The sequence below is a fragment of the Acomys russatus genome, chromosome 21, assembly GCF_903995435.1.
Source record: "Acomys russatus chromosome 21, mAcoRus1.1, whole genome shotgun sequence".
Taxonomy (NCBI): Eukaryota; Metazoa; Chordata; class Mammalia; order Rodentia; family Muridae; genus Acomys; species Acomys russatus.
The window spans coordinates 10,878,871-10,894,706 of NC_067157.1; the positions used below are offsets into that span (position 1 = coordinate 10,878,871).

Sequence of the window (15,836 nt, forward strand, 5' to 3'; positions counted from 1 at the left end):
CACTCGCTTTTCCTTACTCAGACCAAAAGCAGCTGGGAAAGTGGTTTCTTTGTCTTACATTTCCAGGTCACAGTCCAAGGGAAGGCAGGGGAGGGCTCAAGCAGGAACCACAGGAAAAACCCTGGAGAGATGCAGCTCTCTTGCCTTCAGGCTCATACTCAGTTCCCTTTCTTCCCCAGCCCAGACCACCTCCCTGTGCCTGGTACCTCCCACAATGGGCCAGGCGGCCCCCCAGATTAATTAGCAATACAGAAAGCACCCCACAGGTTGGTGTGATGAAGACAGTCCTTCAACTGAGGCTCCTTCTTCCCAGGAGTGTCAAGTGGACAACCTCAAGCTCCTCCCTTCATAACTAGACACACAAGCACACCACTGCTAACAGCCTTGAAGCTTCCCTTTATCCACTCCAGTATCTGGAAACAAAAGGGGAAAAGAAGAGCCACACATCAACAAAGCAAGCACCTAATGTGAGAGGGGGAAAGGACACAAATGACCACATGGACTTCAGTCAGGAATGCTGAGGGACACCAATGTGCATCTGCTGCAGAGCTCTGAGTCTACAGGATGAGATCCTGCAGCTAAAGAGTAACCTAATTGTGTCTGCAGTTTGAGATTAATCCAGTGGCTATATTTAGGACAAGCTGGCAGATAGGCAAGAACAGAACATTGTTGCTAAAGGTTAGGCAAAAGAAAAAGAAAAAGAAAAAGAAAAGATACTAAGGATTTAGACAAAGGCAGTAAAGTAAAAATGACCCAGCCAGCCTTGACAGTGCAAACTTGTCATCCCAGCATTCAGGGTGCTGAGGCAGGGGGACCCACACTAATTCAAGGGCATCCTGGGTCACACAGTGAGAGCTGAGGCAAGCCTGGGCAATGTACTGGTGCCTTCTTTCAAAAGCATTTTTAAGTCAGCGTGGACACGCCTTTAATCCCAGTACTCGGGAGGCAGAGGCAGGCGGATCACAGTGAATTCGAGGCCAGCCTGGTCTACAAAGGGAGTCTAGGACAGCCAAGGCTAAACAGAGAAACCCTGTCTTGAAACTACCACCCCCCCCCAAAAAAACAGGCATTTTTAAAAGTGGGGCTCGATGGCACACACCTGTGATCCCGGCACTCAGGGAGGCAGAGGCAGGCCATTGGTTGTGACTTTGAGGCCAGCCTGGTCTACAGAGAGAGTTGACATGGACACTAAGTAGAATAACCCTTGCCTGGGAAAGAGCTCCTCTACAGTGACTGCAGAAGTAGGAGGTAAACTCTTTTTTTTTTTCCTCTGCCTAATGTTTAAGACTATCACAGAGAGAAAACGAAACACACACTATCACTCAGAATCTAAGTTACACAGTTACAGGAGGGTGGCAGCCAGACAAGGCGTTATCCTAACGCTGAGTGCAAACCTGCAGACCGCCAAGGCTCTCCGACTGACCTCCTGCAGGCAGAGCCCACCAGGACGGAACTACTGCTGCCTGTGCTTTTCTCTTATGTATCCTGTGGGTGGAACTTGCTAAATGAACCAAGGATATTAAATACTAACTTCCTAAAAATCTAATTTGTTAGTTTCAAAGGATGTGTTGCTTTAAAACTTCACACAGCAGAGGCTGGAGAGATGGCTCAGAGGTTAAGAGCACTGCCTTCTCTTCCACAGGTGCTGAGTTCAATTCCCAGCAACCACATGGTAGCTCACAATCATCTATAACAAGATCTGGTGTCCTCTTCTGCCCTGCAAGTGTACATGCAAGCAGAATATTGTATACGTAATAATAAATAAATCTTAAAATTGAAAAAAAATATTCACACAGCAACAAGAAAAATGAACCAAACTAGAAAACATCGGATTAGCTTGCTTTTGAAATACTGGAAACCTCAAAAGTCTGAGTTAACCAAACATTAAGTCCAATTTAGAGAATAAAATTAAATAGAAGAGGGCTGGACAGATGGCTCAGAGGTTAAGAGCACTGGCTGCTCTTCCAAAAGAGGACTTTTTAAGAGTTCAATGCTGCTCTTCGAAAGGTCCTGAGTTCAATTCCCAGAAGCCACATGGTGGCTCACAACCATCTATAATGAGATCCGATGCCCTCTTCTGGCCTGCAGGCACACATGCAGGCAGAGAACGGTATACACAATAAATAAATAAATGTTTTTTGTTTTGTTTTGTTTTTTGAGACAGGGTTTCTCTGTGTAGCCTTGGCTGTCCTGGACTCACTTTGTAAACCAGGCTGGCCTTGAAGTCACAATGACCTGACTGCCTCTGCCTCCCAAGTGCTGGGATTACAGGCGTGCACCACCATACCCGGTAAATAAATCTTTTTTAAAAAACTAAATAGAAGACTGTATCAGATTAATAATGTTATTAGTACTTCTTAAAAAAAAAACACAAATCAAATGTTGAGATGAATTTGAGTATTACTAAAGACAGACAGTAAGAGGCAAGTTCACTGTAAAGCACACTGTCCGCACTAGTAGGCCTCCCTTCCTCATTCAACCTAACCACCCTGTACAAAGTCTCACTCAGCCTAAAAGAGCTGGGAAATCATCACCAAGATAGCACACGGCATCACTGCTGCAGTCTCTAAGCATGTCTGAGCACTCTTCTCTCATTGATTGTATTCATATGTGCATACACACACATTCTCAAATATAACCTGCTCTGTCGAAATAATGTTACTTGTGCAAGTATTTTCAGGTTAGACCTGGCTTTAGGTTTAATTTTTAGTTTTTTATTTATTTAAACTTTTCATGTCTAATTATGAGACAGGAAACATTCGTTTAATACAAATCCAGGGCTTAGCAGACCGTCTAGAAAGCAAACCTTCTAGGTTCAATCATTCATTCACTCACTCAAAAATAAACTTGTATGGCTGGAGAGATGGCTCAGTAGTTAAGAACACTGGCTGCTCAACCAGATGACCAGGGTTCAATTTGCCAGCACCCAAATGGTGGCTCAAAACTGTCTGTAACTGCACAGTTCCAGGGGTGTCAATGCCCTCTTCTGATATCTGTAGGCACCAGGAACACAGATGGGGCCCAGTATACATGCAGGCAGAACACTCATAAAACTAAATCTTTTTTCTCATTCTTAAAAAAGTAAACTTTTACATAAGAATAAAACACACACTTGGGCAGTGGTGACACATGCCTTTAATCCCAGCAGAGGCAGGTGAGTCTCTGAGTTCGAGGCCAGCCTCGCCTATAGAGTGAGTCCAGGACAGCCAGGGATACACAGAGAAACCCTGTCTTGAAAAACCAAGGAGAAGAAAAAGGGGGTAAAGGGAAGAGGGAGGAAAAGGCACTAGAGGCTAACTTTAAAAACAAATGTTTTAAAAGCCGGGCGTGGTGGCGCACGCCTTTAATCTCAGCACTCAGGAGGCAGAGGCAGGCCGATCGCTGTGAGTTTGAGGCCAGCCTGGTCTACAAAGTGAGTCCAGGATGGCCAAGGCTACACAAGGAAACCTTGTCTCAAAAAACCAAAAAAAATATATATTTTTTTTTAAACTTTCATTAAAAAACTTTTTTTTCGTTAATTTTTGCTTAATCTAACAGTCTTTTCCTTTATCTCTTGAAAGATAAAAAGACCAAAATCCTAAACTGGCTTGATTTTTATAAATAAACTCAAAGAACACTTCTCTTTCTCCACCTAACTTGTAAAAAGATGCAGTGTTTGCCAAAAATAAGTGGGTACAGTATTGCCATGGGAACCCACTTCGGTACCATTTTTAAATACCAGTAGCTTCAAAGAGCAGTCAGTGACTCCATCTGACTGAGAAGAGATAATCCTAGTATTCACAATGCAGCCAAGACAACCATGTCAGAGTTGCGCAGCAACACTGCTTCATGTAGTCTCCTTACTTAGAAAACAAAGCATTAAGAGATGCTTTATAGGATAGTAGGAGTGTACCTGCAGAGATCAATCCGTGCCGGCTGATGAGGAATAAACAGATTAGTTATCAGACCCTTCTATCCAAAGACAGAGGACTGAAGCACCATGCCTTACAGCCTAGGAAACCCTGAGGTGTCTCAGCAGGTCAACTCAAACCCAAAGTAAAGGGGAGAGGGACTGGTTAGGCAGGAAGCCATGACAGGTGAGGTCTAAGCCCGGTGTGGTGGCATATGCCTTTAATCCCAGCACTCGGGAGACAGACGCAGGCAGATCCCTGTGAGTTCGAGGCCAGCCTGGTCTACAAAGTGAGTCCAGGACAGCCAAGACTACACAGAGAAACCCTGTCTCAAAAAACAAAAAAGAAAAGAAAAGGAAGAAGCAAAGCAGGTAAGGTCTGAAAATATTCTGGACCTAATTTAAATGCCCTGGGGGACGGGAAGGGTGTCCTCAAGTCAGACTGCTGGTTAGTCTCTGTCAACTTGACACAGGACAGTCCTTGGGGGAAGGGGAGCCTCAACTGAGGAAATGTGTCCACCAGACTGGCTGGCAAGCCTGCAGGTCCTGGACGCTGTAAGCATGAACAGCAAGGCAATAAGCAGCACCCCCAGGGCCTCCACGACGCCAGCTTCTGCCTCCAGGCTCCTTCCCTGCTCCAGCTCCTGTCCTGACTGCCTTCCATTATGGGCTGAGATATGAGAGTGTAAGCAAAACAAACCCTTTCCATCCCAACCTGTTTCTTGTTGTGTGTTATCACAGTAATCGAAACCCTAGACAGGCAGCATAATGGGAAAGCTACAAAACTGTTTTGAAAGCCACGTGGAATCCCAGCACTCAGGAGGCAGAAACAGGCAGATCTCTGAGTTCGAGGCCAGCCTGGTCTACAGCAGGAGTTTCAGGACAGCCAAGGCTGTTTCAAAAAAGAAAAAAAAGAATGTTTTGAGCTAGTAGCTTAAATTTCTATTTTCTCTGTTAGGAAGAATGTGTATTTTCGTTTGTAGCAAGCAAATCTATAATCCCGTGAGAGAAAAATGCTAGATAACTCCAATATGAACTTTGCCTACGAAGAGTAAACTATTCAGACTCAGAGTCTGACAGAGACTTGGGATGGAAAAAGGCCACACATTGCAGAGGTTTTGCTATTGTCAGAGTATTTACTACATGTTATACGTAGAACGGCTTTCTTTCTCATATTATTTATTTATTTGGGGAAGGGCACCGTGTGGTAACATCCAGTCTAGTCAAAGGCATTCGTGACTCTATCTCAAGGACCGAGATGGAGAGCGAGCAAGGGCACAAGATACTCCGCGCCAGCACACACACACATATGCATACACAGATATACAGACATAATTTTTAAGCCAACTTTACATTTTTCTCAAGATTTATCTTTTATTTGACATACCTGCATGTATGTAAATACAGCATGTAAGCAAAGTACCCAAAGAGGTCAGAAGAAGACTAGATCCCTGGGGCAGGAGTGACAGCTGTGAGCTGCCATGTGGGTGCTGGGCACTGAACCCAGGTCCTCTGTAAGAGCTTCAGACTTAATCACTGAGCCATCCTTATGTATGCGCAAAGGTTTTATATGTATTACTTAGGTTTCTTTGCTTTCTACATCTTTCTACATACATACAATCCCAGGGTTTGAACCTAAAACCTCAGAGTTACCAGGCACATACTCTATCACCAAGCCTTGGTACCAGAAGTTGCCCAGACTGACCTTGAACTGCTACTCTGTAACCCAGGGAGGCTCTGACCTTCTATCTTCCTGCCTTGGCCTCGCAAACATCTGAAGTTACAGGCCTCTGACACCTAGTCCTGTATACTGTCTTCTTTCTGCGTCACATTGTCTTAGTTTCTGATGCTCTGAAAGGGGGGGGGGGGGGGCGAGGCGCGAAGGGCTTATTCCCTTCTCACAGCTCTCAGGTCACACCCCATCACTGCAGAAGACAGGGCAGGAACTCCAGGCAGGAACTGAAGCAGATGTCATGAAAAAAGCTTTCTGGATTGCTCAGCCTGTTTGCTTGCTTTTGGGGGCCTGGGGGTGGGTTGGTTTGTTTGTTTTCAGAGACAGGGTTTCTGTGTGTAGCCTTGGCTGTCCTGGACTCACTCTGTAGACCAGGCTGTCCTCGAATACAGAGATCCACCTGCTTCTGCCTCCCAGAGTGCTGGGATTACAGGCGTGAGGCACCACGCCAAGCTTTAGCCTGCTTTCTTACACTACGCAGAACTACCTATCCAGGGGTGTCATCAGCCCCAGGAGCTGGGCCCTCCCACATCAACCATTAACTAAGAAACTGTACTGCGGCATTATGCCTATAGGCAAAGCTTATGAAGATATTTCTCAATTGAGGTTGCCTTTTGCCAAATGATTCCAGCTTGTGTCAAACTGATATAAAACTAACAAACATAAGCATTCTTTTTATACTATGTTCAAAACATTCTTGGTTAATCTTGATGAATATACCAACTTTTTCACTATAACTAGAGCCCTTGACACACCCCAATAAGGATGGGGGCCTGTGTTCATTTCCACACAACACTGCAACCCCATCAGGCCCAGACTTGCATAGGCTCTGCGCACACTGCCACAGTCTCCGTGAGTCCCTATGGACTTCAGTAGTGCTGTGTTTACAAGGCCTTGTTTCTATGGTGTCCTCCATCATCTCTGGTTCTTACACTCTTTCTGCCTCCTCTTTCAAAGGTCCGCTGAGCCATGAGGGGAGGAGGTAATGATGGAGACACCCCGTTCAGTACTGAGTGTCCAAGGTCTCCCAAGCTCTGCACACTGTCCAGCTATGGCCTCTGTATTTGCTCCCACCTGCTGCAAGAGGAAGCTTCTCTGATGGTGGCCGAGCAAGGCCTGATCTGAGTACAGCAGGATGCTGTTGGGAGTCGCTTGCTGCTGTGCTCTGTTTGTTAGCAGACAGCACTAGGATTTAGTTTTCCCTTAGTTCCATGGCCAATCTAGTCACAGGTTCTTGTCAGATGGCTTCCATCTCATGGGTCAGGCCTTAAATCCTCTCAGGTATCGGGTGGTTAGGCGTGCATGCTTTGTGTCACTGCTACGCTCGCGCATCTCACAGGCAGAGGACCTTACAGTACTGTGAACACTCGTCAATAGGGGTGAAGGCTCAACTTCTCATGGTCAATGAGTGCACAGGTGTCTTTAGCCTGTTTCCCACTGGATTAAAAACATCTAACTTTACAAAGCGGTAAGATGGCTCAGCAAATAAAAGCACAAGCTGCCAGGCCTGAGGACCTAAGTTTGACTCTTGGGATTCATGTGGTAGAGGAAACAAAACACCTCCCAAAGCTGTCCTAAGACCCTATCATGTGCTCTATCATGTGCTCTATCATGTGCTCTGTCTGACCGCCCTCCTCAGGCCCCTTCTCAATGTGCTGAGAATGAAAGATAGCTTAAGATTTCTAGAAACATAATAAAATAGGCAGCATTTAACATAAATTAACAAAGAATTAGAATGCAAAAATTGACAAAAACAAACAAGAATGCCATAAAGTATTAAAATATATTTAATTTGATAACATGATAGGCTCATTAAGTTAAAAAACCTTTAACTTTCAAGAATCCTGGGGCTGGGTACATAATTCAGTGGCTCATCATATGCCTGTTATGTGTTCCAGGTAGCCCCAAGTTCAGTGTCCAACACAAAGAAAAACAGATGTAGTGTAGGGTCGGAATAGGGAATAATTTTTAAAGGCTAACCAAGAAAACACTCAAATGAACCCACCTGGAAATGTCCCAAGACTGAAACAACAAGTAAAAATAGGCTTATGTATCTGGGTTTTTTTTTTTTTTTTAATATAAGAAATATAATATGGTTTGGCAAACTCACCAGAAAGCAGATCATCCACCCCCTCAGAAAATTATGTATCACTACAATCTACAAGGTGTAGAATTTCCAATCAATTAAAACATTCTTCTAAGAAAAACAACAGAGTCAAACTTGTAGATGACCAGACATGCTCAGGGTGCCAAGAGCTTATGAGGCTGAAACTTACGCTTCATGCTTATCCAGCCTATTCCTGTGGTATCGGCTAAGGCGCCGCCTCATCCTGACGGGGCATTCTCTAACTGTGGTTAGTGAGCGCCTTCGCCAGAAACACACTGAACAGCGAGTGAGGCTGTGTCACTCACGCTAAGCTTTCTGCTGGCCTGTGCACTGTTGTGTAAACACCCCACTGTGGGCTTTCCAAACCGATGAGACCACCTTGTCCACTGGCAGTCTCCACTTAACACAGCTACTGACTGGAGCTTTATGGCTCCACCCTTATTAACATATGACACCCTAGCAGCAGCCCACTATAGCCCCTCGTCTACCCTGGAGCTTTCTAATTTCCCTCCTCTTTTTTCTTATAGTGACAGAACAAGCTCCAACCTCACAGTGCTTGGGCACACTGTTCCTATTCTTCTTGGTTGCCATAGGCCCTGCCCTTTGTCTAACTTTTCCCAGTCTCAATTCTAGTTTTTACAGACCCCAAGCACCTGAAAGGCCTGAAGAGCCTGCCTGTCACCATCACGAAATATGAAGAGACAAGATGTAGCCTAGCATTGTAAGACTTTAATTCAATCCCAACGAGGCGAAGGCAGAAGGATAGAAAATTTAAGCCACTCTCAGCTATACAGGATTTAATTCTCAATCCATTCCCCACTAGAGGTATAGCTGAGTGGCAGAGTATGTTTACCATGTGCAAGGCACTGGGTTCAATCAAGCACCAAAATCAATAAGCAAGTGGGCATAACCACATGAATGTGTCTCCCCACAGAAACTGGCAACAAGCAGTCCTGAGCTCTGTAGCTCTACACAGCCAAATCCAGTCACCTGAGTGGCTAAAGACTTACATACGCATAAAAATTTTACTATGCAAAATGTCACAGAAAATAGTACCCAGTATCTACTAACTAGTATCAATGGAGGCGACAAGTGCATTTTCTACTGTATTAAGTACATCCTCAAACTAATGTAGCATTCAGAGACAATACCAAGCATCAGTCTGAAAGGCATCTGTCTCAGTGTGCCAGGCACGGAGCTGCACACCTGCGATCCAGCACATAAGAGGCAGAACAGGCAGGCTGCATCAAGTTATTGGCCAACTGAGGGGCAAGGTCTAGGCAAGCTACGTAGCTAGAACCTACCTATTTAAAAACAAACAACAAATTAAAACAAGTATTTACCAGAGACCTATAATGCATTTCCCACAATACTAGCAAATTCAACTTCAGAGAAAGGAGAGCACACTGCTTTAAGCCCCAGGCCCCTGTCACCTTTCACAACGCACTGTAACTCAAATTGTGACCTTAAAATGAACACCTTTAAAATAAAAGTAAAGCTTACGAAAAGAGGGAGGGATGCTGAGCAAAGCAGTGCACACTTTAATCCCAGTACTAGGGAGGCAGAGGCACGGGGATCTCTAGGAGCTCAAGGCCAGCCTTGGTCTATGTCTTCCAGGCCAGCCCAGCCAAGGCTACAGAGACTGTCTCAAAACAAAACAACAAACAAGCAAACAAAACTTCATCTCTATAGCTCCCTATCTCAAAAACAAAAAATAAAAGAATAAAATAAAAATAACAATTGATTAGTGTTTAAAATTAGAAAAGATTACTACCAACAATCACCATTGCCACCATTTGCAGCTTATTTATATCCAAGCCCTAAGCTAAACCCTGCATATGCACATCAGATTGTTTTTTTTTAATCCTGGAGTTATTTCACTAGCACACTTTTGTTTCAAAACTGATCAAGACAAAAGTAACATTAAAAAATAGGGAGCCACATGTGGTGGCACATGCATATAATCCTAGCACTGCACATGCAGAGACAGGCAAGATCTCTGTAAGTTTGAGGCCAGCCAGTCTAATATAGGGAATTCCAGACCAGGCAAGGGTCCTGGAGAGTTGGCTCAGCAATTAAGACTATTTTTGCTCTTGCAGAGGGCCTAAGGGTCTCCAGCACCCACATGTTGGCTTACAACTGCCTATAACTCAAGTTCCAAGAGATTTGGCGCCTGGCCTCCATGGGCACCAGGCACACAAATGGTACACAGACACACATGTAGATAAAACACCCATACACATAAAATTTTAAAATTGCTTTTTAAATAAATAAGTTCCAGTTAAAAACAGAGAGCAAGAATCTAAAGACCTGCGCCAGTGCCTAAAGGTGCTGCTCTCCGCCGATGCCCCTGGGCTGGGGTAAGTGAAGAGGTTTCAGGTCCATTGTAACTGGGTCCTCGCACTAGCGCATCTTCCCTCACCACGACACACACAGCGATGAGCAAAGCCACTGTCTATACAGTCAAACTGTTCTTGCTCGTTTTTGTCACCTTCAGTCACTGTGTTAAGAGTATCTGTTTCTGTTATAAAACATTATGGCCAAAAGCAACATGGAGGAAAACGATTTACTTTAGCTTACATTTCCAGATCACAGCCCAGAACTAAGGGAAGTCAGGGCAGGAAATCAAGGCAGGAACCTGGAAGCAAAACTGATGCAGAAGCATGGAGGAAATTCTACTTTCTGGTTTGCTCCTCGTGGCATTCTCTGGCCCAGGGATAAAACCACCCACAGTGAGCTGGGTCCTCCCACACCAACCATCAAAGGAGGAAACTCATCACAGCTTGCCCACAGCCAGCCTGGTGGAGCACGAGTGGTCTGGATAAGAATGGATCCAATAGGCTTTGAGTATTTGGCCCCCAAGATTTGAATACTTGGCCACCAGAGTGGAGCACATTTTGAAAGGATTAGGGGGTGTGGCCTTCTTGGAGGAAGTGTGTCACTGGAGGTAGTAGTCTCTCTTCCTGCTGCCTGCAGATCCTGATGTAGAGCTCTCAGCTCCTCCTCCAGCACCATGTCTGCCTGCATGCTGCCATGCTTCCCGCCATGATGACAAGGGACTAGACCTCTGACACTGTGAGCCAGACCCAACTAAATCCTTTCCTTTATAAGACCACGGTCATGGCGCTTCTTCACAGCAAGAGAATACTAAGACAGAGCATTTTCTCAAAAGGTGTTTCCTCTTCCAAAAATGACTCTGACTTGTATTGTTGACATGAAACTAGCCAGCCTTTGAACAAAACTCAGAAGCCAAGACAGCCCACCTCTTTTCCACTAACAGAAAGGGCAGGTGCTTAAATCATCTTACAATAGCAAACTTTAGCACTTGGCCTTCTAATGGGAACACAGGTTCAAATGTGCTTCAAGAGGTGTATCCATGAATGTAACTTAAGAGACGTACGTCAGCCTATTTATTATAAAGGCAGACAGAGATGCTAAGAGAACCAGAGGTTCACTTGCTGGCTGGTTCCCAGTACCTTTTCATATCTCAGAGAATGAAAAGTGTTGCCCTGTGTACTGGTATGAAACCAGTTCCCCAGATCCTCCTAAATAAGAACAAACTGCATCCCTACTCTTACAAACCTCCTTTTTCGCTGTAAAAATCACCAGGAAGCTGAGTGATAGTGCATGCCTTTACTGAGAAGCAGAGGCAGTCAGATTTCTATGAGTTCAAGGCCAGCCTAGTCTACAGAGCAGTTCAAGATAGCCAGGCTACATAGAGAAACTGTATGTCAAAAAAAAAAGGAAGGAAAATAATTAGGAATAGTGCTTATTTTGCTAAAGAAGCCAAATATATTATATAACTGAAAAATGTTAACCATGACTATACAGGACAGGAAATTCTTATTTTAGTAAGGAATTAGTTTAAGGTTATAGAGATAAATTATGAAAATTTAAACAGCTTTATTCATGGGTATTTAAAAACTTTTCTAAGAGTTAATTATCAGCTAATTTACATTTTATCCATTCCATTTCATAACTTTAAAAAAAAAAGCTTTTTCATCTATACCAAAAGTTGTAAGCATTCCACTCAGCTTTCTAATGATAGGCTGCCCCAGCAGGGGACCAAGAGAGAAAACAACAGAGGGAATTCCTTCACTGGCCATTCCATTCCCATCTACCTACTGCACTGTGTGTACAGAAACCCAAAGGGACAGTCCGTCACAGCTGACCTGCCTGTCACCTGGGAACCCCGGCTGGAATGTGGATGCACACAAACATTTGTAAATATCCAAGCAGAGTCACCAAGGAAGCAAGACATCCCAGTACTGCAGGCCAGAACTGAGAGGCAGCATACTGTGTGTGTGTGTGTGTGTGTGTGTGTGTGTGTGTGTGTGTGTGTGTGTGTGTGTGTGTGCACGTGCGCGCGCGGACTTCTCTTCCCTAGGCATTAAGGTTTCTGACTCCATGATTTTGTATGTAAGTGTGTTTATGTGTGTGGTAAATGTGCATATATGTTCACGTGTGCTCCCTTCTTTAAAGAGAGAGAGAGAGAGAGAGAGAGAGAGAGAGAGAGAGAGAGAGAGAGAGAGAGAGAGAGAGAAATTCCTAGCGTCCTTTCAGTCATAGAAGGAGGTACAAGAAAAGGATGGCCAACCATCCATGACAAGGGAATGAGGTCCATAGCAGGTACAGAGTCTGTCACTGCCCTGATATTGGAGGTTCTAGACTGCAGAAGTATCAAAATAGATGTTTTTGTGACATTTACTCTATACTGGTTTTTCACAATAGTCCAAAAGCACTAAGATGCTCCTTAGCCTACATTCCCCAGCCTGATGACCTGACCTTTTAGCCTCGCTTTGATGCAAACATCTCAGGTTTTTAAGAGTGCTAAGAACTTATATCTTACAATGTGTCATACCCTAGAATGATTAATAAATAGTCCAGATAACTTTAGAGTTGAAATTTTTCTTTATTACTTTAGATCAAAACGTACTCTATCCAAAAAAAAAAAAAAAAAAAAAAAAGTAATGGGCTCTATTTTTATGTATGTGGCAGAATTTTTACAAAAAAAAATTTATGTGTGTTGGTATAGCAGATGTTTTTATCATCCTTTTTCTATAGTGTTCGATTTTTTTTTTTTAACTTTGCATTGATTCTTTGTGATTTTTATATCAGGCGCCCCAATCCCACACATCTCCTCGTCTCTTCATATCCACCCTCTGTCCTTGCAATCTCCCTGCCAAAAAGAAAATTTAAAAACCAAACCAAACCGAGATCACCATGAAAGCTGTAGGGTGTCGCAGAGCGTCACACAGGACACCCTTCTGTGCACACACCGTTACTTGCAAATGTCCACTGGTCTGATGGAGGCCCCTGGCTCCTACTAACACTATCAATACTGGATCCTCACTGGGACTCTTCTCAGATATCCTGTTGCTGGCCTGTGTCATGGAGAGAGACCCTGCAGCTCTCGATCTGGAGGATGGCCCTTTCACACACCCCAACAATTCAAAAATAGAGTTGATGTTGGGGTGGGCTAACTTAACCCTGGATCTGGGCCTGGGTGGTAGAAGAGCGGGTCAGTCCACCAGCTCTCCTGTGCTCATACCACCAGAGCTGCCCCAGCTGGTTTATCCAATGCTGCAACTTGCAAAGGGCAGGGCCAGATCTCCTGTTCGCATGCCTCAGTCTTGCTCACCCGTGCCCACACCAGTAGGGCCAGCTCTGCTGTGCTGCCCAGGAGAGACGCAGGGCCCACTCTCCCAGGCCCTGCAGCTGGTGAGGAGCAGGGGATCCAATGTCTTCTTTAGGCGTCTTCTTTAGCCCAACTAAAAACCTCTGTTGCAAAATTAAAGTGAGAAACTAACAGCAAGCCTTCAAAACCAAACTATAGTTTTGTCTGTTTTCTGCTATGGAATAGGAATTTCAGAAGTACTTTTCCCACAGAATTGTAAAAATTAAGTATTAGAATACTTAGAAAATCCTCAATAGATATATGGCTAGCCCTTGCCTTTATTGCAAGGGTAAGACAGGAAAGGAGTATCCTTCTTTAAAGAATTATCCTATTATAATGGTCTTACTTTTTGAGACAATTAGTAAAATCTATTACTATATCTCTTAGAAAAAAAAAGAAGCCACGGAAACCAGGTTCCTAGGGCTCAGAGTGAAGTGGCAATCACAGAGCTGCACGGTTCTGCACAAGGTTCTCGACATGCATGCTGTAGCTGCTGAGCGTGGGTTTTTGTGGACTCCTACTGGTGGAGTGTGGGTGTCTCTGGCTCTTCTGCCTGCTCTTGGAACCCTTTTCCTCCTGGATTTTTCCTCCTCTTCCATTCCGTCCAACCTTGCTATGAGGGTTTGTGCCTAGTCTCACTGCATGTTGTTACCCCATGCTCAGGGAGGCCTGCCCTTTCCTGATGGGAAATGGAGGAGCAATAGATCCAGGAAGGGAGAAGACAGCTGGGAGGAACGCAGGGTGGGGAGGATAATTTAGGATGTGAGAGATGAGTAAATAAAAAAAATTATCATTCTATTATAATGGTCTTATTTTGTGACAATTAGTAAAGTCTATCACTAAATATCATAGAAAAAATTAAACCACATGAGATATAATAATACAGCCCCTTTCTCTATATAAAGGAATATTAGATCTGCGGCTGGAGAGCTGGCCCCGTGGTCCAGAGCACTCACTGCTCTCACAGAGAAGCAGAATCAGATCCCAGCACCTCTATCAGGCAGCTCTCAGTGCCTACAACTCCTTAAGGAATCTGATACTCCTTGGGCGCCAGCACACACATGGTACACATAAACTCATGTAATTACACATGCATACACACAAAAATATGAATAAATAAAACCTTTGAAAATTAATTTTAAGGGCTGGGCGTAGTGGCACATACCTTTAATCCCAGCACACGAGAGGCAGAGGCAAGCGGATCAATTCAAGGCCAGCCTGGCTACAAAGTGAGTCCAGGACAGGCAAAGCTACACAAAGAAACCCCGTCTCAACAACAACAACAACAACAACAACAAAAAAAAAAACAAAAAAACAAAAAAACAAAATTAATTTTAAAAAGAAATGTCAAACTTAAAATTAAAGGAAAATACACTTTAATAATTATTCACCCCAGGTGTGGTGGTGCACGCCTTTAATCCCAGCACTCAGGAGGCAAAGGCAGGCGAATCACTGTGAGTTTGAGGCTAGCCTCGTCTACAAGGCGAGTCCAGGACAGCGAAGACTAACACAGAGAGACTCTGTCTCGAAAAACCAAAATAATATATGCTATATTTAATTAATCATTATATATTCAGTATTTCTAATATTCCAAATCTTAAATAGCGTTGAAAAAATGTTCGAAAATGACTTTCAAGTGATATCAAGCTTACAGATTTTCTCATTTCCTAGAATTTAAATCTGCAAAGTTATCATTCATTGAATATATTAATGGATATCTTACATTAAAATAAATACCCAATAGTGATAATAAAATAAACTATATTTATGTACTTACTGCAATCTCTCTACAAGCTGACATGGATATTCCTGTGCCTTCAATTTGCTTCAGTGCATATTCCTTTTCATCTTTTCTGCATGTGAACAAAAAAAAAATTTTTTTAATTTTTCCATATATTACTCTTTTTGGTTTAAAATTATAACTACAAAAACAATGGAAATGTATTTAGTCTCACAATGATATGTAAATATTGTCACTATATCATCATCCATTGCTGATTTTTTTATAATATTCTACTACAGAACTATGAAATGCCACAAGAAATTCATGTTATAATAAAAACACCAGACAGAATACATGAAATTCAAAATGAACAGATTAGGATACTAAAGACAGCACTAGTTTCAAAGACCAAATATTCATATATATATAAACTCAAACATATTGTGAGATCATTCCCACTTCTGCCGTAATTATCTGAAGTCTACAGAAGCATTCCGTTATAAACCGTCACTACAGAAATAACTGACAGATATCAGATATAACTACTACTAAATATAAAACATAACTACCAGACTCAATTAGCTCCAAGTTCCAAGGCACCAAGCAAAAGCCTTTTAAGACTTCAAAACTTAGCACCAACATGTCTTTCTCAAAACACTGCTGGAGAAATCCAGGTCAGGAGTGGGTTCTGAAGACAAGCAACGGAGA

General features: G+C 43.4%; 1 protein-coding gene across 2 annotated transcripts in view; it reads right to left on the reverse strand.

Annotated features, from left to right (window-relative positions):
• Cdk19 (cyclin dependent kinase 19) overlaps positions 1-15,836 on the reverse strand; it is a 128,334-nt gene that overhangs the window by 72,794 nt on the left and 39,704 nt on the right. The window contains exon 2 of one of the 2 annotated variants that reach the window (XM_051164578.1): positions 15,183-15,258. The exons of the other annotated variant lie outside the window; for it this stretch is intronic. Within the exon in view, the coding sequence (XP_051020535.1) occupies positions 15,183-15,258 (76 nt within the window). The remainder of the gene's footprint in view (positions 1-15,182; positions 15,259-15,836) is intronic. 2 annotated transcript variants of the gene reach the window in all.